The sequence below is a fragment of the Haliotis rufescens genome, unplaced genomic scaffold (assembly GCF_023055435.1).
Source record: "Haliotis rufescens isolate VD_foot unplaced genomic scaffold, xgHalRufe1.0.p SCAF_24, whole genome shotgun sequence".
Classification (NCBI taxonomy): Eukaryota; Metazoa; Mollusca; class Gastropoda; order Lepetellida; family Haliotidae; genus Haliotis; species Haliotis rufescens.
Window position 1 is genome coordinate 7655153 of NW_025963935.1, and position 24183 is coordinate 7679335.

A 24183-nucleotide genomic window follows, 5' to 3' on the forward strand; every position below is an offset into this window, starting at 1 on the left:
TTATAAGTGTAACAAGGTTTATTCACAAAACAAAGTCACAACACTTTTTTTATTCTTTAACGTTCAGATAACGTTGCTTCCGATATCAGCTCATCCTGAAAATATAAGGCAAATTCATTATAGCAAATGAATTACTTGATTCACCAGAGCACACATATACATACAGGCACAGGCTCACACGAGATCGCAAACACAAAACTCCATACACTGGCATGTGATTGCCTCTCTTCATATATTTAATAATAACAATGTTTTGACAAAAGTTGTCATTTGTTTACGAGAGCACCTGCTGTCATTTCTGTTGGGGGGTGAAGTGAAATGGGGTTAAACGTCGCGTCCAAGGTTATTGCACTTTTACAGCGACAGGCATGCACGCGCGCGCGTGCGTGCGTGCGTGCGTGCGTGCGTGCGTGCGTGCGTGTGTGTGTGTGTGTGTGTGTGTGTGTGTGTGTGAGTGGCTGCTTGTAGTAGTCCTGACTGATGCTGATTTATAGTGATAGCTCACTGAGATACCATACCGCAATGTAACATGAATACCCCACTCAGACACACAGTATACTGACCCTGAGCCGACCAGTCCTTGTCGTAGCCCTTTAATGTCGAGCGCAAGAAAGGGTAACAACAAGTACCATCTTTTAACGTCTTTTGGCGCTCTACCACTAGACCACAGAAGTATATATTAATATAATTCTCACTTGAAAATAATGTCTTTTTAAAGTATACTTGGTACATATGGTAGGTATCTTTTAGATTTTGAGCTGTTTGTAGATCAAAAGATTCTAAATAAGATATATTTTTGACAATATCTTGATGATCAAATATCGCCTGAATCTTGCACTACTTAGTGCAAATGATCACTCACGCACAATTACTATACTATTAATATGCCACTTTCATAAAATCATGAAAAACAGCTTCTCCATCTCCCAGAGTGAACACAACAAAATGCATTTACTCTGAAGGGAATAACTGCCATGGCTGAAGGGTTTCTACAAGAATCAACAAGCAATAACTTACCGTCATGGAATCCCGTTTATGCACAGCTGCAACATGACAATATACATCAGAATTACAATTTAACATTTAACGGATGAGGCGGTATCTAAACGTTATCTCCTCTAAACATATCTGACACATCTTGGTGAATAAAATGAATTATTCTGTTTTGATTGATAACCCTTATTCGAAAATTCTTTAGTGGATATATTAGAAGAATATTAGGATTGAACTATTTTCAGTCACAACTCAATCATATCAAATCAAATCTTCAAGCTGTTTTGAAGAGCAATATAAGTAACAAGAAACAGTATAAAGTCTATTGATCTGTGTTCTATTACTGGTTAATTACTTGGTCGTTGTTCTTGCTGGATGTGTAACAGTAACTAATACATTGTAAAAATTCATACCACAATGTTGGATCACAAGCAATAGACGGGCATGCAGAGGGAGTCGACGTGGTGTATGTCAATGAACTAACGAATTCAAGTGATGTAGCATTGTAGATCTCGATATCCCTGAAAGAAGAAACCTCCATTTAGTCACCTTCATTGAAGAAACCGGTGAGAGCAGGGCAACACATCGACTGTACAAATGAAACTGGTTTATAAATTAATGGAAAATATGCTACATAACTATGCTTGTCGTAAGAGGCGACTTGACTTGGTTGATGCATGCCATCTTATCCCAATTGCGTAGATCAATGCTTATGATGTAAATCACTGAATTGTCTGGTCCAGACTTGATAATTTACAGACCAACGTCATACAGCTGGAATATGGCTTAGTGCGGCGTGACACAACAAACAAACAAAACCATTCAACAAACAAACTGAATTCATGCACCCTGATAACTTAAATAAGTCCGACCAAGAGATGCCTTTTTCGCGGCTTCTCTCTCATGCCTAATCTAAAATCTACTTATACTGACATGATGAGATTCCTTCTGAGTATCTACAGAAGCTAAGTAGAGCATGTAGAGGTCTCTCACCCACTTTAACTACAAGTATATCATGTGGTGGTCCCTCACCCACTTTAACTACAAGTATATCACGTGGTGGTCCCTCACCCAGTTTAACTACAAGTATATCATGTGGTGGTCCCTCACCTTCTTTAACTACAAGTATATCATGTGGAAGTCCCTCACCTCCTTTAACTACAAGTATATCATGTGGTGGTCCCTCACCCACTTTAACTACAAGTATATCATGTGGAAGTCCCTCACCTCCTTTAACTACAAGTATATCATGTGGTGGTCCCTCACCCACTTTAACTACAAGTACATCATGTGGTGGTCCCTTCCCCCTTTAACTACAAGTATATCACGTGGTGGTCCCTCACTGCCTTTAACTACAAGTATATCATGTGATGGTCACTAACCCATTTAACTACAGGTATATCACGTGGTGGTCCCTTCCCCTTTAATTACAAGAATATCATGTGGTGGTCCCATCCCCCTTTAACTACAAGTATATGATGTTGTGATCCCTTTCCCTTTAACTACAAGTATATCAAGTGGCGGCCCCTCATCCCCTTTAACTACAACTATATCATGTAGTGATCCCTTTCCCTTTAACTACCAGTATATCAAGTGGCGGCCCCTCATCCCCTTTAACTACAAGTATATGATGTGGTGGTCCCTCATCCCCTTTAACAACAAGTATATCATGTGGTGGTCCCTTCCCCCTTTAACTACAAGTATATCATGTGGTGATCCCTCACCCCCTTTAACTAGAAGTATATCCTGTGGTGATCCCTTCCCCTTTATCTACAAGTATATCAAGTGGCGGCCCCTCATCCCCTTTAACTACAAGTTTATCATGTGGTGATCCCTTCCCCTTTACCTACAAGTATATCATGTGGTGATCCCTCATCCCCTTGAACTACAAGTATATCAAGTGGCGGCCACTCACCCCCTTTAACTACAAGTATATCATGTGATGGTCCCTTCCCTTTTAACTACATGTATATCATGTGGTGATCCCTTCCCCTTTAACTACAAGTATATCAAGTGGCGGCCCCTCATCCCCTTTAACTACAAGTATATCATGTGGCGGCCCCTCATCCCCTTTAACTTCAAGTATATGATGTGGTGGTCTCTCATCCCCTTTAACTACAAGTAGATCATGTGGTGATCCCTTCCCTTTTAACTACAAGTATATCATGTGGTGATCCCTTCCCCTTTAACTACAAGTATATCAAGTGGCGGCCCCTCATCCCCATTATCTACAAGTATATTATGTGGTGGTCCCATCCCTTCAACTACAAGCATATCAAGTGGCGGCCCCTCGTCCTCTTTAACTACAAGTATATGATGTGGTGGTCCCTCACCTTCTTTAACTACAAGTATATCATGTGGTGGTCCCTCACCTTATTTAACTACAAGTATATCATGTGTTGATCCCTCATCCCCTTTAACTACAAGTACATCATTCGGAAGTCCCTCACCTTCTTTAACTACAAGTATATCATGTGGTGGTCCCTCACCTTCTTTAACTACAAGTATATCATGTGTTGATCCCTCATCCCCCTTAACTACAAGTATATCATGTGGTGATCCCTTCCCCTTTAACTACAAGTACACCATGTGGTGATCCCATCCCCTTTAACTACAAGAATATGATGTGGTGGTCCCTCATCCCCTTTAACTACAAGTAGATCATGTGGTGATCCTTTCCCCTTTAACTACAAGTAGATCATGTGGTGATCCCTTCCATTTTAACTACATGTATATCATGTGGTGATCCCTTCCCCTTTAACTACAAGTATATCAAGTGGCGGCCCCTCATCCCCTTTAACTACAAGTATATGATGTGGTGATCCCTCACCCCCTTTAACTACAAGTATATGATGTGGTGGTCCCTCACCCCCTTTAACTACAAGTATATCATGTGTTGGCCCCTCACCTCCTTTAACTACAAGTATATCATGTGTTGATCCCTCAGCCCCTTTAACTACAAGTATATCATGTGTTGGCCCCTCACCTCCTTTAACTACAAGTATATCATGTGTTGGCCCCTCAGCCCCTTTAACTACAAGTATATCATGTGGAAGTCCCTCACCTTCTTTAACTACAAGTATATCATGTGGTGGTCCCTCACCTTCTTTAACTACAAGTATATCATGTGTTGATCCCTCATCCCCTTTAACTACAAGTACATCATGTGGAAGTCCCTCACCTTCTTTAACTACAAGTATATCATGTGGTGGTCCCTCACCTTCTTTAACTACAAGTATATCATGTGTTGATCCCTCATCCCCCTTAACTACAAGTATATCATGTGGTGATCCCTTCCCCTTTAACTACAAGTACACCATGTGGTGATCCCATCCCCTTTAACTACAAGAATATGATGTGGTGGTCCCTCATCCCCTTTAACTACAAGTATATCATGTGGTCATCCCTTCCCCTTTTACTACAAGTATATCATGTGGTGATCCCTTCCCCTTTAACTACAAGTATATCATGTGTTGACCCCTCATTCCATTTAACTACAGGTATATCACGTGGTGATCCCTTTCCCTTTAACTACAAGTAGATCATGTGTTGGTCCCTTACACCCTTTCACTACAAGTATATCATGTGGTGGTCCCTCATCCCCTTTAACTACAAGTATATCATGTGGTGGTCCCTTCCCCTTTAACTACAAGTATATCATGTCGTGATCCCTTTCCCTTTAACTACAAGTATATCATGTGTTGGCCCCTCATCCCATTTAACTACAGGTATATCACGTGGTGGTCCCTTCCCCTTTAACAACATGAATATCATGTGGTGATCCCTTCCCCTTTAACTACAAGTATATCACGTGGTGGTCCCTCAAGTATAACATGTCGATGCAAGGCCACATGTTCAGACTGTAAACACAATTCAGTTCTATTACAATAAACTCACTAAGAACGCACCTTCACTTAGTTTATACTTATTTTATGAAAGACGCAAACTCTCACCTTACACCTCACTCTTACCTGGCCATCAAGCAACCTGATATGAGAAGGGGTCGGCACAAGGGGCACAGACATAAAATTCCCCACAAGACTGACATTGGTTCAACACTTACATATGAATTACCAACAAAAGCAAATCTTATGAATAATAAAGATGCCAATTTTGTATTTGTTCTTGTTTTAAAGAAAGAAAGTTCAGTGTGTATATATTCAAAACGTATAACGTCTGTTTTACTCACGCATCGTTTTTGTTTGCGATGTAGATCAGGTCATCATCACAGGGGCTGACTTTAATTGAACCACAGCAGTCACCATCGGTAGGCTCTTTCAGCTGTCTGTATGTTTTGTCAGTAGGATCATATATCAACACGGCACCGGATGTTTCACAGAACACAATTCTTCCTGTATAAGAAAGTGAGTGAGTGAAATGGGTTTAACACCGCTTTAAACAGTATTCCAGGCATATCACGACGTGTCGACTTGATGTTAGGAGAAAACCCAAAGTGATGTAGGTCTTAGACGTTTACCACTTTGGTAAAACCAACGAGCACGGGTATGGTGCTGACAAGCATCATCAATTGAAACATAATCGGGGTGAACCGGGATTCGAACCCACGATCATTGGTTTCTGGCATGCCCAAAGGACGCAACTCTGCACAGCAAATAGCGTCACCTTAGACGACTGGGCCATCCGTGCACCCAAGTGTGAGAAGAGGCATTGTCATGAAATAGTAGAACTCAAGCAGTCAGTATTCCTCGCCGATTTGTATCAGAGAAATGTAGATTAAATGTATGATCTTTTAGGTAATGATTCACAGCAAAACGCTTTTCTACTTGTATCAGATACATATATAATACCGGAAAAAAAGTATCTATGCCTAATAAAAAGTACATAAAACGTAAATAATAAAAAATACATTTATTCTGAATTCGAAACATGCATCTTTCAAATCATATTCATGAAGACATCCCATCAACTTTAATGTCCTGACTTACAAAATGTACGTCCATGTTCACGCTGTTAATTTGGATGTTTGCGTGTTTGATGGCAGAATTATACTCATGACTGTGGCTTTACAACCGTTAATATGATTACGCAGTGCTCAACGTCTACGCACAGTGGGAATGTTGTAAGCAGGAATGGCGCAAAACAGAGATGCCAGACATTTAATGTTTATTAAAACACAACTTCAACTCTTTGGAGACGCTATCTACAGCAGGGCAAGGCTCATCACTAGCCACCGTCCAATCGACGTTGTCGGGCGTGTCGCTCTGTCTCCTGTGACCATGAATGGGTTACCAGGGCCAAGTATGAGCAGTTATATGCTGGTTACACCTACCTCCTTGTCGGACGTGTCGCTCTGCCTCCTGTGACCATGTATGGGTTTCCAGGGTCAAGTTTCAGCAGCAATATGCTGGTTACACCACCCTCCTTGTCGGGCGTGTCACTCTGTCTCCTGTGACCATGTATGGGTTACTAGGGTCAAGTTTGAGCAGTAATATGCTGGTTACACCACCCTCCTTGTCGGGCGTGTCACTCTGTCTCCTGTGACCATGTATGGGTTACTAGGGTCAAGTTTGAGCAGTAATATGCTGGTTACACCACCCTCCTTGTCGGGCGTGTCGCTCTGACTCCTGTGACCATGCATTATTTACATGTCCGTGTAATTTCACAGACCTATGTAAAATTGCATATCCCTGTAACACGGGCACCCATGTTGTCCACACGAAATGGTCTCCATGTGGACATACGCAAAGGAAAAAATGTATTCACATGCCAACCCAGAATTATAATTTGATTAATTGTATTGCACCTACCATCTTCGAGAACCACGAACTCCAGAGGAGGCAGTGAATACTTCAAGACTTGCTCCCAGTCGCCTGTGCTGCCGAGCGGTCTTCTGATGATCTTCTGGTCGTCACTCATGTACACGTAGCTGCAGCAATATTGTATCAGATATTGTTCAGTCGTTAACCTGGCCCATTCTCTACCAGTCGCATTACATAAGGGTGTTAAAAATTAAATACGCAATAAGAACACAGAGCCATAAACTATTCTCACAACATAAATGTAAATATAAAAAAAACCCGACAACTCCCTATCAGCTCTTCCTTACGTCATCGATCCCATTTGCGTGGATCGATGCTCATGACTCGATTAATTACAGACCGCCGTTATATAGCTGGAATATTGCTGAGTGCGGTGTTAAACAACAAACAAACAAACATACAATCTGTCTTCTTTTAATGACCTGTGCAATGTGATATCATGATTCTGGTGACAATGCCTGTCGTTAGTGGCGACTAACGGGATCTGGCGGTCAGACTCGCTGACTAGGTTGATGCATATCATCGTATCCTAATTGCGTGGATCGATGCTCATGATGTCAATCACTGGATTGTCTGGTCCAGACTCCACTATTTTCTGACCGCCTTCATACAGCTGGAATATGAGTGCAGCGTGTACAACAAACAAACAAAACCAAAGCAATCATGCACAACACGTCCTTGTCAGCCCTTGAAGTAAGTCTGTGTACATACTCGCCACAAATATTAATGTTGCCAGTGTCGCCATCATAGGAGAAGAGAAGTTCGGCGGCGATGACTCCTCTCGAGAAGGTATAGATACCATTCGGAGCAAAATTCGTGGTAATGGCTACATAAACGAAGCCTCCGTTGGCAGGATTGAAGGCAATGCCAGTTATGCTTAGTACTGTCCCTGACAACAAATCAATGACAAATTAAGGCTTGGGCTGATAAAGAATAAAAGTGTCAATAAAGGTGTCAAACAATGGAACGTTTGCTTGTATAGGAGGGGGCATGGGTGGCCCAGTCGTCTAAGGCGCCGTGATTCGCTGTGTAGAGCTGCGTCCCTTGGGCACGCCAGAAACCTATGATTGTGGGTTCGAATCCGGTACGCCCCGATTATGTTTTTAGGTTTGCCAGCACCATTCCGGTGCTCGTGGGTTTCACCGAAGTGGTAAACGTGAGACCTGCATCACTTCGGGCTTTCCTCCCAAATTAAGCTGACACACCGTGATATAACTGGAATACTGTTAAAAGTGGCGTTAAATCCTACTCACCCACCCACTCACTCACACTTGTATAGATCACATGTAAAAGTGTAATAGGGTAGTTATAAGAATATGGCAGGATCAAAGCAGTATCTTTCCAATTACCTGTCAGAAACAGAAGTGTATAATGTGATACGATATTACAGTTATTTTATCTCCTAAAGGGGTAGTTGTATACAACTTGTTGTATGCAATTAGTTGCACGAACTGAAATTGTATACAAGTCGGCTTTCACACGGCGGCGAGTTGCATACAACACGGGTCTCGCGAGATATCTGACAAAAAGCTTGTGATTAACTACATTATTGCTGGAATCCTGGTTGCCGAGTTAATGTTCAGATGCATATAGTTTCGAAAAATCAACGCTGCGCGAGAATTGCGGTCGCGCGGTACTGGACCAACCTCTGACTTTGCAATTTAACGGACTTGTATATTATTGAATTTTTACCCCCTTGATAGACAATTAAAGACTGGTTTGAAAAGCAAAAAGTGTTAAATGTTGTCCAAGTTGTTTTGCTAACGAAAAAGCCTCTAAAATATGCAGCCTTATTAGATCGTACATAGATAAAGTACAGTTTATTTGACAGCTTTATGTAAACTGTGAATGAACAAAATACTGTCATATATCCGAACAACATCATGACAGATATATTAGAATTGTACGATTATTTATAACGTGACACATTCGTCACGAAAACGTACTTGTTTTATGTGGTGAAAACAAATTTTCCGCTTTGACGTCAAAACACGAGGGCGATGTCTACATGTACAAAGACAAAAAGGGCACAACTCAGCAATTCTTATCCTAAGTCATTGTAACTCAGCACCCGTCATGATTGTCCTCCCAAACTCTCCACTCACAACATTAGTAATTTGGACAGGGATTCATTGCGTGTCCAAACATGGGTATTTTCTCAACATACAAATTGATAAGTTATTTTGAACAAAAATGCATAATGCTAACAAACGTACTATCCTCTCCTCCTAGGGGTGTATCCACTCCGGATGGCATGGCTTTACATACGACTGAAACAACACTAGCGTTTGTGTAGTAAGATAATGCATAGTCAGACATCGCGTTGGGGGGGCCAGACAATGTCCATCCTTCTACATTTTCAGTTGTAGTGATGCCATTTTGGATGAAGCCATTAGGATCCACGACGACAACATCAGTTCCATCACACGACGCCACAAACACCGCACCGGTACCTTCAAGTATATAGCAGCAACTTAAAGTCAACAAGACATGGTTTTGTTTGCGCTGGCATACCATTTTGAAACTTGATTTAAGTAACGACTGTAAGACCATACCCGAGTCAGCCACATTATCTCATGAGTTGATATTTATTTGCTGATATGTCTACATGCATTTTGACTATGTTACACAGATTCCGGGTATCCTGGTATCTTTTCTAGTCGTGTAAGGCAATCAGCTCACGCACAATGCACAACGTCCAGAAAAGATACCCCAAAACACTACATGTTAAAGATTACATATTTCTATATACTTTGTAATGTCATGATTGTTACGTCATGAACATGAACTTGAATTGCAATGGGCATGTGATGGAAAGTTTAACTATCCAAATTTAAAACACGTGTCACCCTTTTACTTATAGCTGCACAAGTTTTCTGCACTAGAACTGTCGCTGTGTAACACTGCCTCTTTGTAATAACAGTAATCAGTTATTGTTAACTTGGTTTAGATGAATGACAAATTTCTCAAGTAGCGTTTTAATGGTCTGATTGAAACCCGCTCAATCTGCCCCCTTATCTTAGATGTCTGTAGAGCAAGGTTCAAGCCACATCAGCAGTAGGTCAGTGAATCTATCGTTTCTGGATATATAATGATATTGCAATAAAGAAAATACTTGTTGGTGATTGTAAAAGACCTACGATCCGGACACTCTTGTGGAGCGTCGGCCTTGACAGTCTGTACTGCATCGGAGAAGTTTTGGAGAGCAGTCAAGAAGGCGTTGACTCTTGTTTCGTAACACTCAGGGGGTTCACCTGCAAGACGATAGATTATTCGGAAATGATACTGGATTCTCTAAAATACTCAATCATAACATAATTTACATACGCTTCACTGTGTGCGAAAGCATGTGAAATGTATTTCGTTGATAAACACCTGAGAATATTTCAGCTCAGAACAGTTGTATTGCACGTGTTGCCGGAATAGTGATTGAACACACTTGTAACCACCATGCAGCCACTGTAAACTACACAATCAAAATAGCCAAATAGATACATAAACTCAGGTCGAGTGAAAACAACCCCACACAGCACTTATATTTGCCCGCCATTCAGGCCCACGATCACAGCATCATGTGGACAACACATGTATAAAAAACTTTTAGTAGGTTTGACCTTTGAATCTTCTTGAGAAAATCCGTTTTTCAAAATTTCAGTTCCAGAATAGACTGCACCCAACGTAAAACAACAGTGATGGTTGTTTATGTATGCTCACCGTGAGATAAGACGTCATTGCTAGACGTCTCTATAGTATCGAAAGCAACAATTCATATGTTACAGGAGAGACTACAAGCAACAGAATCGAAAAGTGGTGGGCCAAGCAACCTCCATACTACAGCCTTCGTATCCAACCATGCATTTGGGAATAACTCGATTCTGATTGGTCAGTCAGAGGCTATTAAATCACAATAAATCCCCTCTGATTTAAACAGCTGATTTGACGGCCGCACCACCGCGGAAGCTAATATTCATAGAATACAACATTTTTAATCATTGTCGGTAGGCGTATTTCAATAATTATATCTACCCATGTAGGTTACAAAATGAAAAGTTACGGTTACTGCAAAATTCAAAGGATGTGTGGCAATACATTTCGTGCATGATAGAAATCAACAATGACAGTGTATTTTAAGTTTTGGGGACAACAGAGGGCTTGGAATTTTGCACTTTTCTATATACGACTGTAACGTCATATCTTTTGCGTCACAATGAGCGATATGGCGTCATAACGGTGACGTTCGGTGTAGAACGATAGCTTTGCAAAGCATACCAGAAGATGAAGTTACCAAGGGGGTTAACTTCATAGCAAAAATTATCATGTTTTGATTTTGCCAATCCGAGAGATGTTTTCACTAGTACACATACAAAAATAATTATCATCAAGGAGGGGATTCCTACTACTTGCCTCGATGCCTTATCGCAATCTCTACATACATGCTATCTCAACGTCAGGATTTGTGGCAGAAAAATTACCTGCATGATGATTAAACCAATGATTTAATAACATCATACCTATCTATCCTTGTAATGGGTTAAGTATTATTCTTTCAATTTTTTCCCTTGACCTTTCTCAGACCTTTCACTCGCCTCTCTTCCCTCCGATTTTACTGTCCCAAGCAAAATGTCCACTCGTGTCACATCTTACACACATACTTGTGGCGAGGCAAATGTTCGTGGCCCACGGTATCCAACAACTGAAGATATTCCCCACTATGAACTATGCTATCTGTCAACACGACACCCCAGGCCACTTACCTCATGTGAAACAACAGCCTTTATACAGAACTACACTGAAAATATCCTCGTATGACCCTCGATATCGCCCCACCTATAGGTGTACTACAACCCAAATGTGACCCGTGTCACAGACAGGAACTGATGCTCACGTTGCATTCTAGTAAAAACGGCGACCCACAGAAGAGATTTGAAAGTAGTGTATTCATCTCGGCACCAAGAAACCAGTTGGAATGTTGGCTGTAGGCTAAAAGGCGAGTTTGCCTTAAAGACGAACAGATGCTCACGTTACGTGAGAGGAAGAAGGGCAACCGCTACGCTAGAACAGTTGTGGAGGTAGTGTGTATATCTCTGAACCATTGACACCATTTATAGTCTTTGCTGATGGTTCAAAGGCAATTTGGCCTAAAACAAGTACGTTTTGCATACAGAGTGACAGAACGTCTTGTAGAACAGCCGTGATGGTAGTGTATTTCACTTTGGTCTTGGGTGGTGCATCAAGGGTGGTGCCCCAGAGGTGGTGCATCAAGGATGGTGCATCAAGGGTGGTGCTTCAAGGGTGGTGCCTCAAGGGTGGTCAATCAAGGGTGGTGCTTCAAGGGTGGTGCTTCATGGGTGGTGCATCAAGGGTGGTCCATCAAGGGTGGTGCATCAAGGGTGGTGCATCAAGGGTGGTGCATCAAAGATGGTGCATCAAGGGTGGTGCTTCGATGGTCGCCTCAAGGGTGGTGCTTCAAGGGTGGTGCTTCAAGGGTGGTGCATCAAGGGTGGTCCATCAAGGGTGGTGCATCAATGATGGTGCATCAAGGGTGGTGCTTCAAAGGTGGTGCTTCAAGGGTGGTGCTTCATGGGTGGTGCATCAAGGGTGGTCCATCAAGGATGGTGCATCAAGGGTGGTGCATCAAGGGTGGTGCATCAAGGATGGTGCATCAAGGGTGGTGCTTCAATGGTGGTGCCTCAAGGGTGGTGCTTCAAGGGTGGTCCATCAAGGGTGGTGCCTCAAGGGCGGTGCATCAAGGGTGGTGCATCAAGGGTGGTGCATCAAAGGTGGTGCATCAAGGATGGTGCTTAAATGGTCGCCTCAAGGGTGGTGCATGAAGGGTGGTGCCTCAAGGGTGGTGAATCAAGGGTGGTGCTTCAATGGTCGCCTCAAGGGTGGTGCATGAAGGGTGGTGCTTTATTTGTGGCGTCTCAAGGGTGGTGCATCAATGGTGGTGCCTCAAAGGTGGTGCATCAATGATGGTGCATCAAGGGTGGTGCATCAAGGGTGATGCTTTAATTGTGGTGCCTCAAGGGTGGTGCATCAATGGTGGTGTCTCAAAGGTGGTGCGTCAATGGTGGTGCATCAAAGGTGGTGCATCAAGGGTGGTGCATCAAGGATGGTGCTTCAATGGTGGTGCTTCAATGGTGGTGCCTCAAAGGTGGTGCCTCAAGGGCGGTGTTTCAAAGGAGGTGGATCCAGGGTCGTGCCTAAAAGGTGGTACATCAAGGGTGGTGCCTGAAAGGTGGTGCATCATTGGTGGTGCATCAAAGTCGGTGCATCAAGGTTGGTGCATCAAGGGTGGTGCTTTAATTGCGGTGCCTCAAGGGTGGTGCATCAAGAGTGGTGCATTGAGGATGGTGCTTCAATGGTGGTACATCAATGGTGGTGCATTAAGGGTGGTGCATCAAAGGTGGTGCATCAATTGTGGTGCCTTAAAGATGGTGCATCAATGGTGGTGCATCAAGGATGGTGCTTCATTGGTGCTGCTTCAAAGGTGGCGCCTCAAGGGCGATGCTTCATGGATGGTGCATCAAGGGTGGTGCTTCAATGGTGGTTCTTCAATGGTGGTACATCAATGGTGGTGCATTAAGGGTGGTGCATCAAAGGTGGTGCATCAATGGTGGTGCCTCAAAGATGGTGCATCAATGGTGGTGCATCAAGGATGGTGCTTCATTTGTGCTGCTTCAAAGGTGGTGCCTCAAGGGCGGTGCTTCAAGGGTGGTGCATCAAGGGTGGTGCTTCAACGGTGGTGCTTCAATGGTGGTGCCCCAAAGGTGGTGCCTCAAGGGTGGTGCTTCAATGGTGGTGCTTCAATGGTGGTGCTTTAATGGGGGTACCTCAAAGGCGGTGCCTTAATGGCGGTGCTTCAAGGGTGGTGCATCAAGTGTGGTGCTTCAATGGTGGTGCTTCAAAGGTGGTGCTTCAAAGGTGGTGCCTCAAGGGCGGTGCATCAAGGGTGGTGCTTCAAGGATGGTGCATCAAGGGTGGTGCTTCAATGGTGGTGCTTCAATGGTGTTGTCTAAAAGGTGGTGACTCAAGGGTGGTGCTTCAATGGTGGTGCATCAAGTTTGGTGCTTCAAAGGTGGTGCCTCAAGGGCGGTGTTTCAAAGGAGGTTGATCCAGGATCGTGCCTAAAAGGTGGTACATCAAGGGTGGTGCCTGAAAGGTGGTGCATCAATGGTGGTGCATCAAAGTCGGTGCATCAAGGTTGGTGCATCAAGGGTGGTGCTTTAATTGCGGTGCCTCAAGGGTGGTGCATCAAGAGTGGTGCATTGAGGATGGTGCTTCAATGGTGGTACATCAATGGTGGTGCATTAAGGGTGGTGCATCAAAGGTGGTGCATCAATTGTGGTGCCTTAAAGATGGTGCATCAATGGTGGTGCATCAAGGATGGTGCTTCATTGGTGCTGCTTCAAAGGTGGCGCCTCAAGGGCGTTGCTTCAAGGGTGGTGCATCAAGGGTGGTGCTTCAATGGTGGTTCTTCAATGGTGGTGCCTCAAAGGTGGTGCCTCAAGGGTCGTGCTTCCATGGTGGTGCTTCAATGGTGGTGCTTTAATGGGGGTACCTCAAGGGCGGTGCCTCAAGGGCGGTGCTTCAAGGGTGGTGCATCAAGGGTGGTGCTTCAATGGTGGTGCTTCAATGGTGGTGCTTCAAAGGTGGTGCCTCAAGGGCGGTGCATCAAGGGTGGTGCTTCAATGGTAGTGTCTTTAAGGTGGTGCCTCAAGGGCGGTGCATCAAGGGTGGTGCTTCAATGGTTGTGCATCATTGATGGTGCTTCAATGGTGGTGCTTCAATGGTGGTGCCTCAAAGGTGGTGCCTCAAGGGCGGTGTTTCAAAGGAGGTGGATCCAGGGTCGTGCCTAAAAGGTGGTACATCAAGGGTGGTGCATCAAGGATGGTGCTTCAATGGTGGTGCATCAAAGTCGGTGCATCAAAGGTTTTGCATCAAGGGTAGTGCTTTAATTGCGGTGCCTCAAGGGTGGTGCCTCAAGAGTGGTGCTTTAATTGTAGTGCCTCAAGGGTGGTGCATCAATGGTGGTGCCTCAAAGGTGGTACATCAATGGTGGTGCATCAAAGGTGGTGCATCAAGGGTGATGCATCAAGGATGGTGCTTCAATGGTGGAGCTTCAATGGTGGTGCCTCAAAGATGGTGCCTCAAGGGCGGTGTTTCAAAGGAGGTGGATCCAGGGTCGTGCCTAAAAGGTGGTACATCAAGGGTAGTGCATCAAGGATGGTGCTTCAATGGTGGTACATAAATGGTGGTGCATTAAGGGTGGTGCATCAAAGGTGGTGCATTAATGGTGGTGCCTCAAAGATGGTGCTTCATTGGTGGTGCATCAAAGGAGGTGGATCAAGGGTCGTGCCTAAAAGGTAATACATCAAGGGTGGTGTATCTATGGTGCTGCTTCAAAGGTGGCGCCTCAAGGGCGGTGCCTCAAGGGCGGTGCTTCAAGGGTGGTGCATCAAGGGTGGTGCTTCAATGGTGGTGCTTCAATGGTGGTGCCTCAAAGGTGGTGCCTTAAGTGAGTGAGTGAGTGAGTTGGGTTTAACGCCGCTTTTAACACTATTCCAGTTATATCGCGGCTGTGGTGCCTTAAGGGTGGTGCTTCCATGGTGGTGCTTCAATGGGGGTACCTCAACGGTGGTGCTTCAGTGGTGGTGCTTCAATGGTGGTGCCTCAAAGGTGGTGCCTCAAGGGCGGTGCTTCAATGGTGGTGCATGAAGGATGGTGCTTCAATGGTGGTGCCTTAAAGGTGGTGCCTCAAGGGTGGTGCTTCAATGGTGGTGCTTCAATGGGGGTACCTCAAGGGCGGTGCCTCAAGGGCGATGCATCAAGGATGTGCTTCAATGGTGGTGCTTCAATGGTGGTTCCTAAAAGGTGGTGCCTCAAGGGCGGTGCATCAAGGGTGGTGCTTCAAGGGTGGTGCCTCAAGGGCGGCGCTTCAAGGGTGGTGCTTCAATTGTGGTGCTTCAATGGTGGTGTCGCAAAGGGTGTGCCTCAAGGGCGGTGCAACAAGGATGGTCCTTCAATGGTGGTGCCTTAAAGGTGGTGCTTCAAGAGTGGTGCCTCAAGGGCGGTGCTTCAAGGGTGGTGCATTAAGGGTGGTGCTTCAATGGTGGTGCTTTAATGGTGGTGCCTCAAGGGCGGTGCATCATGTAGGTGCTCCAAGGTAGGTGCTTCAATGGTGGTGCATCAAGGATGGTGCTTCAATGGTGGTTCTTCAATGGTGGTACATCAATGGTGGTGCATTAAGGGTGGTGCATCAAAGGTGGTGCATCAATGGTGGTGCCTCAAAGATGGTGCATCAATGGTGGTGCATCAAGGATGGTGCTACATTGGTGCTGCTTCAAAGGTGGTGCCTCAAGGGCGGTGCTTCAAGGGTGGTGCATCAAGGGTGGTGCTATAACGGTGGTGCTTCAATGGTGGTGCCCCAAAGGTGGTGCCTCAAGGGTGGTGCTTCAATGGTGGTGCTTTAATGGGGGTACCTCAAAGGCGGTGCCTTAATGGCGGTGCTTCAAGGGTGGTGCATCAAGTGTGGTGCTTCAATGGTGGTGCTTCAAAGGTGGTGCTTCAAAGGTGGTGCCTCAAGGGCGGTGCATCAAGGGTGGTGCTTCAAGGATGGTGCATCAAGGGTGGTGCTTCAATGGTGGTGCTTCAATGGTGTTGTCTAAAAGGTGGTGACTCAAGGGTGGTGCTTCAATGGTTGTGCATCAAGTTTGGTGCTTCGAAGATGGTGCTCCAATGGTGGTGACTCAAAGGTGGTGCCTCAAGGGCGGTGTTTCAAAGGAGGTTGATCCAGGATCGTGCCTAAAAGGTGGTACATTAAGGGTGGTGCCTGAAAGGTGGTGCATCAATGGTGGTGCATCAAAGTCGGTGCATCAAGGTTGGTGCATCAAGGGTGGTGCTTTAATTGCGGTGCCTCAAGGGTGGTGCATCAAGAGTGGTGCATTGAGGATGGTGCTTCAATGGTGGTACATCAATGGTGGTGCATTAAGGGTGGTGCATCAAAGGTGGTGCATCAATTGTGGTGCCTTAAAGATGGTGCATCAATGGTGGTGCATCAAGGATGGTGCTTCATTGGTGCTGCTTCAAAGGTGGCGCCTCAAGGGCGATGCTTCATGGGTGGTGCATCAAGGGTGGTGCTTCAATGGTGGTGCTTCAATGGTGGTGCCTCAAAGGTGGTGCCTCAAGGGTGGTGCTTCCATGGTGGTGCTTCAATGGTTGTGTCTTAAAGGTGGTGCCTCAAGGGCGGTGCATCAAGGGTGGTGCTTCAATGGTTGTGCATCATTGATGGTGCTTCAATGGTGGAGCTTCAATGGTGGTGCCTCAAAGGTGGTGCCTCAAGGGCGGTGTTTCAAAGGAGGTGGATCCAGGGTCGTGCCTAAAAGGTGGTACATCAAGGGTGGTGCATCAAGGATGGTGCTTCAATGGTGGTCCATCAAAGTCGGTGCATCAAAGGTTTTGCATCAAGGGTAGTGCTTTAATTGCGGTGCCTCAAAGGTGGTGCCTCAAGGGTGGTGCTTTAATTGTAGTGACTCAAGGGTGGTGCATCAATGGTGGTGCTTCAATGGTGGTGCCTCAAAGGTGGTGCCTTAAGGGTGGTGCTTCCATGGTGGTGCTTAAATGGGGGTACGTCAAGGGCGGTGCTTCAAGGGTGGTGCATCAAGGGTGGTGCTTCAATGGTGGTTCTTCAATGGTGGTGCCTCAAAGGTGGTGCCTCAAGGGCGGTGCGTCAATGGTGGTGCATGAAGGATGGTGCTTCAATGGTGGTGCCTTAAAGGTGGTGCCTCAAGGGTGGTGCTTCAATGGTGGTGCTTCAATGGGGGTACCTCAAGGGCGGTGCCTCAAGGGCGGTGCATCAAGGATGTGCTTCAATGGTGGTGCTTCAATGGTGGTTCCTCAAAGGTGGTGCCTCAAGGGCGGTGCATCAAGGGTGGTGCTTCAAGGGTGGTGCTTAAATGGGGGTACGTCAAGGGCGGTGCTTCAAGGGTGGTGCATCAAGGGTGGTGCTTCAATGGTGGTTCTTCAATGGTGGTGCCTCAAAGGTCGTGCCTCAAGGGCGGTGCGTCAATGGTGGTGCATGAAGGATGGTGCTTCAATGGTGGTGCCTTAAAGGTGGTGCCTCAAGGGTGGTGCTTCAATGGTGGTGCTTCAATGGGGGTACCTCAAGGGCCGTGCCTCAAGGGCGGTGCATCAAGGATGTGCTTCAATGGTGGTGCTTCAATGGTGGTTCCTCAAAGGTGGTGCCTCAAGGGCGGTGCCTCAAGGGCGGCGCTTCAAGGGTGGTGCTTCAATTGTGGTGCTTCAATGGTGGTGCTTCAATGGTGGTGTCGCAAAGGTGGTGCCTCAAGGGCGGTGCAACAAGGATGGTGCATCAATGGTGGTGCATCAAGGATGGTGCTTCATTGGTGCTGCTTCAAAGGTGGCGCCTCAAGGGCGATGCTTCAAGGGTGGTGCATCAAGGGTGGTGCTTCAATGGTGGTTCTTCAATGGTGGTGCCTCAAAGGTGGTGCCTCAAGGGTCGTGCTTCCATGGTGGTGCTTCAATGGTGGTGCTTTAATGGGGGTACCTCAAGGGCGGTGCCTCAAGGGCGGTGCTTCAAGGGTGGTGCATCAAGGGTGGTGCTTCAATGGTGGTGCTTCAATGGTGGTGCTTCAAAGGTGGTGCCTCAAGGGCGGTGCATCAAGGGTGGTGCTTCAATGGTAGTGTCTTTAAGGTGGTGCCTCAAGGGCGGTGCATCAAGGGTGGTGCTTCAATGGTTGTGCATCATTGATGGTGCTTCAATGGTGGTGCTTCAATGGTGGTGCCTCAAAGGTGGTGCCTCAAGGGCGGTGTTTCAAAGGAGGTGGATCCAGGGTCGTGCCTAAAAGGTGGTACATCAAGGGTGGTGCATCAAGGATGGTGCTTCAATGGTGGTGCATCAAAGTCGGTGCATCAAAGGTTTTGCATCAAGGGTAGTGCTTTAATTGCGGTGCCTCAAGGGTGGTGCCTCAAGAGTGGTGCTTTAATTGTAGTGCCTCAAGGGTGGTGCATCAATGGTGGTGCCTCAAAGGTGGTACATCAATGGTGGTGCATCAAAGGTGGTGCATCAAGGGTGATGCATCAAGGATGTTGCTTCAATGGTGGAGCTTCAATGGTGGTGCCTCAAAGATGGTGCCTCAAGGGCGGTGTTTCAAAGGAGGTGGATCCAGGGTCGTGCCTAAAAGGTGGTACATCAAGGGTAGTGCATCAAGGATGGTGCTTCAATGGTGGACATCAATGGTGGTGCATTAAGGGTGGTGCATCAAAGGTGGTGCATTAATGGTGGTGCCTCAAAGATGGTGCTTCATTGGTGGTGCATCAAAGGAGGTGGATCAAGGGTCGTGCCTAAAAGGTAATACATCAAGGGTGGTGTATCTATGGTGCTGCTTCAAAGGTGGCGCCTCAAGGGCGGTGCTTCAAGGGTGGTGCATCAAGGGTGGTGCTTCAATGGTGGTGCTTCAATGGTGGTGCCTCAAAGGTGGTGCCTTAAGTGAGTGAGTGAGTGAGTTGGGTTTAACGCCGCTTTTAACACTATTCCAGTTATATCGCGGCTGTGGTGCCTTAAGGGTGGTGCTTCCATGGTGGTGCTTCAATGGGGGTACCTCAAGAGCGGTGCTTCAAGGGTGGTGCATCAAGGGTGGTGCTTCAATGGTGGTGCTTCAATGGTGGTGCCTCAAAGGTGGTGCCTCAAGGGCGGTGCTTCAATGGTGGTGCATGAAGGATGGTGCTTCAATGGTGGTGCCTTAAAGGTGGTGCCTCAAGGGTGGTGCTTCAATGGTGGTGCTTCAATGGGGGTACCTCAAGGGCGGTGCCTCAAGGGCGATGCATCAAGGATGTGCTTCAATGGTGGTGCTTCAATGGTGGTTCCTCAAAGGTGGTGCCTCAAGGGCGGTGCATCAAGGGTGGTGCTTCAAGGGTGGTGCCTCAAGGGCGGCGCTTCAAGGGTGGTGCTTCAATTGTGGTGCTTCAATGGTGGTGTCGCAAAGGTGGTGCCTCAAGGGCGGTGCAACAAGGATGGTCCTTCAATGGTGGTGCTTCAATGGTGGTGCCTTAAAGGTGGTGCTTCAAGGGTGGTGCCTCAAGGGCGGTGCTTCAAGGGTGGTGCATCAAGGGTGGTGCTTCAATGGTGGTGCTTTAATGGTGGTGACTCAAGGGCGGTGCATCATGTAGGTGCTCCAAGGTAGGTGCTTCAATGGTGGTGCATCAAGGATGGTGCTTCAATGGTGGTGCTTTAATGGTGGTGCCTCAAAGGTGGTGCCTCAAAGGGTGGTGCTTCAATAGTATCGTCAAGGGTAGTGCCTCAAGGGCGATGCATCAAGGTTGGTGCTTCAAGGGCGTTCTTCAATGGTGGTGCATCAAGGGTGGTGCATCAAGGGTGGTGCTTCAATGGTGGTCCTTCAAGGGTGGTCCATCAAGGGTGGTGCATCAAGGGTGGTGCTTCAAGGGTGGTGCCTCAAGGGTGGTCCATCAAGGGTGGTGCATCAAGGGTGGTGCCTCAAGGGTGGTGCTTCAAGGGTGGTGCTTCAATGGTGGTCCTTCAAGGGTTGTGCATCAAGGGCGGTGCATCAAGGGTGGTGCTTCAAGCTGGTGCCTCAAAGGTGGTGCCTCAAGGGTGGTGCCTCAAGGGCGGTGCATCAAGGGTGGTTCTTCAATGGTGGTGGCTCAAAGGTGGTGGCTGAAGGGCGGGGCTTGAAGGGTGGTGCATCAAAGGCGGTGCATCAAGGCTGGTGCCTCAAGGGTGTTGCTTCAATGGTTGTGCATCAATGGTGGTGCTTTAAGGGTGGTGCCTCAAGGGCAGTGCATCAAGGGTGGTGCTTCAATGGTGGTGCATCAATGGTGCATCAAGCCTGGTGCATCAAGCCTGGTCCATGTCGGACTGAACATTTCTGACAGATTTTCTTGGAGAAAAAACAGTAAAAGCGCTTGATTTTAACGGACCAGTTTTCTTTAAAGCGATATACTGTGACACTATAAAGGGTTGTATAGGTAGATATAATACTAATCTACAGATGTAAACACATGTGATGATACATCTTTGTGTTTAAAGTTGATTTTGACAGCCCGGGCAAAGTCGGACCCAACACAAGCCAAACACTTCTGATAGAGAATATGTTGAGAATGTAAAGGGAAAAGGGCTTCACTTTGAGCACCTTGTTTTCTTTAAATACCGCGATCTGATACACTGTAAAGTGGTATATAGGTAGATAGTATACTAGTTTATAGATGTGAATACATTTGCTGTGTTTAAAGTTGATTTTGACAGCCCGGGCCAAGTCGGACCCAACCTTGTTTTCTTTTAATACCGCGATCTGAGACACTTTTAAGTGGTATATAGGTAGATATGAAACTAGTTTGTAGATGTGAATTCATTTGATGATACATCTGTGAGGTTTAAGTTGATTTTGACAGCTTGGGCTAAGTCGGACCGAACACTTCTGATAGAGACTATGTTGAGAATGTAGAGGGAAAGGGGCTTCAGTATGAGCACCGTGGTTTCTTTAAATACCGCAATATGAGACACTAAAGTGGTATATGGGTAGATATAATACCAGTCTTAAGATGTGAAGAATGTTTAGTAACTTTAGAAGAGCTAGGACAGTTATTAACACGTGTCGTGTCAGCCCTATGACATTCGCGAACATCCACTTCCAGTAAACATCATGAACTAGTAAAGGTTAATTAGGGATGCCCAACACGTTAATTAACGAGTGAGTGAGTGAGTATGGTTTTACGCCGCTTTTAGCAATATTCCAGCAATATAACGGCGGGGGACACCAGTAATGGGCTTCACACATCGTACCCATGTCGGGAATCGAACCCGGGTCTTCGGCGTGACGAACGAACGCTTTAACCACTTGGCAACCCGACGGCCCCGTTAATTAATGAAAGAAGAGTAGTCAAAACACTGTCATTTCCAGGACATCACACCCCTACATGCTAAGGTCGGGGAGAAAACTTCTCACCAAAGACAACACACAGTCAAGACACTGACTTTTCAACGAGGACTCACGGTTTGTAATCATAATTATCAGTTTATTGCATTGTTAAAGATGCATTTTGATTCAAACTCAATTAAATGAGCAAAACTATACGTTTGTGGACATTTGAGATCTGCCTAGATACGAACGTTTCGTTTTAATATTCTGCAAAACATTTTTTGTATTACCAGCTGGCCCGCCCCGGCCCGATTTTTCTTGGCCCGACTTCTAGGCAATCCCTCAAACGAAGCAGGATGGCAACCCCGATCTAAGAAGCGGTTCAACATTAACTGGGAATGATAGAGCCTGCTGGTACAATACGATTACCAGTGAAACTGGGTATGACTGAACAACCGCGTTTTTTAGGCTGAAGACTAGCCGGGTACTTTGACACGAGGAATCTGCATGGTTTGACCTGTCAATTATAAGCTTTCACGTATTCAAAGCCAGAGTTTGAAAGCAATGAGACATTTGTGACCAAGAAATAGTAGTTTGTGTATGATTTTCTTAATTTTGCATGTTCTGTAATGAATTTCATCACGTTTGATAAGCTGTGACGTCAGTGATGTCGGGACATTGTTTTGATGGCCTGTCGAATGGAGGGGTGTTTTCTGATGGATTTTCAAAAACCGTCCTGCCAAATCCTAACGGTGGAGATTGCAATGAATATCAAACACAAAAGGGTTTGTAAACAACATGTTGTCACAAATAAAGTTTCTTCAAACACATTTTTATTATGTTATATTTTACTTTCATTGTCGGTTGTTTCAATGATAATCGAAATTACCTATTCTAGTCTGTTCGCTTCAACATGTCCCTGACAGTTTCATAAACATTTCATTTGTATACAAAAGATATGCCTTCATAGATTCTTGTAATCTCATCACCAAAGCAGTCAGGATTACGGCCTAGAACAATATTTCGTCACCAAAGACATCTGTTATCTTCTGTATTTCTTCAATTGGACGCTAGGCCGTGTATTAATTTCGCGAGGGCCATTGACATGACATGTATTGGAGACCTGGCTTGTATTAGAGACCAAGCGTGTAACAGAGGAAATATCAATTTGTTTCACAGTGGTTGGCAGCTATTTTTTTATGAATTGAATTTGTAGGCTATCGATGTATTCATGCGCACGTTTTTTGTGTGAAATGTCTTAGTGTATTTAAAAGGGGTACCCGTAGCAAAAAAAGCCCCTCTTTTGAACCAGTCAGAATCGAGCATTCTTCAATGTCATGGTAGAATTTCATTTCGATCAAACTTTGGGTCACATCTTCCATTTTGAAATTTGTCACTGAGATGGGATAGACTTCACTGTAAGTATCTGCCGTTTCATTGTTATACCTACCACTGAACCGCCAACCGCACACCCCCCACACCCCCACCACCCCCAAACACACACCCAACCCCCTTCCCACCACAACTCCACACCACACACCACCCCTCCAGCTGACAGAAAGCGTTTAATGATCTTCATACAACTAAAGAAAATATCATAATGCTACTTACTCAGGCACGGACACTGTTCATCGATGATTTCAAGGGCACTATTAATGCCGTGGGAAATGTTGGCCAGTCTGTCACAGAGGGCTTGAAGCTTCTGGTTTACACGACCTGGTACTGGGCAATTTGATGAATTTCCAGAGAGTGTTCCGGCTGATGCTTGTTGGGCGAGGAAGGCCAGGAGGAGGCACGGGAAGTAGTTGGAGGAGAACATCATTGTGATTCTTCAAACAGCTACTGACAATTATCAAAAACAGACCTCATTTATGCTGTATGAAACTGCCCTTGTGAAGTCACATGGTTGTACAGACACTCGTGGTTAGGTCCATCTGGTGTCAATTGATTTAGTGAAAGAGAAGTTGCTCGTATATTCCTAGTTTTAAGTAACAGCTCGTAATTTTGTGTCAATGAAAAAATCAGCCTCCATCTGTTTGAAACAAAAATATGTCTCGACCGCAATACGGCCATCTTATCAATACAGAGAGACATGGCCCTGAGAGACAATATGCCTGTAACCCTTATTTATTAATAATCATTTCAAATCTTCAAATTTAAAAGGTCATAACAGGTGTTGACTGTGATGGCAAATGGCCATTAAGCATCATATACCCTCATAACTGACGAGCAACAAAACATTACCAATCAACATAGTTTTGTTCCTAAAAACAGAACAGGAAGATACTTGAATTCCAAGTTACGCCATGAGAATTAATTACCCTTTTGCAGATTAAGATGTATCAGTTGTGAGGATGGAGGGTTTCTTTTGGTCGGGATATGCAAAGTTGTGGGTTGTTGTAAGGGCTTGCTTTACCTTTTCGAATGTCTGTTGGCATATGTTGGACCATTCGAAAGACGCATTGCCTATAGAGGGGAGGCAATGCCAGAAAGATTTGCTGCACATTTGTGATAAT

At 45.6% G+C, this 24183-nt stretch overlaps 1 protein-coding gene across 1 annotated transcript; it reads right to left on the minus strand.

Annotated features, from left to right (window-relative positions):
- On the minus strand, window positions 1-23586 carry LOC124117298. The gene is made up of 9 exons (XM_046479110.2): window positions 23279-23586; window positions 9914-10027; window positions 8990-9226; window positions 7485-7662; window positions 6762-6880; window positions 5183-5345; window positions 1407-1514; window positions 1018-1043; window positions 1-95 (listed from the first exon to the last, which is right to left on the minus strand). Exons 1-8 carry the CDS (start codon window positions 23487-23489, stop codon window positions 1034-1036), a joined length of 1140 nt encoding a protein of 379 aa, XP_046335066.2. The 5' UTR covers window positions 23490-23586; the 3' UTR covers window positions 1-95; window positions 1018-1033.
- Between the last annotated feature and the right edge of the window lie 597 nt (window positions 23587-24183).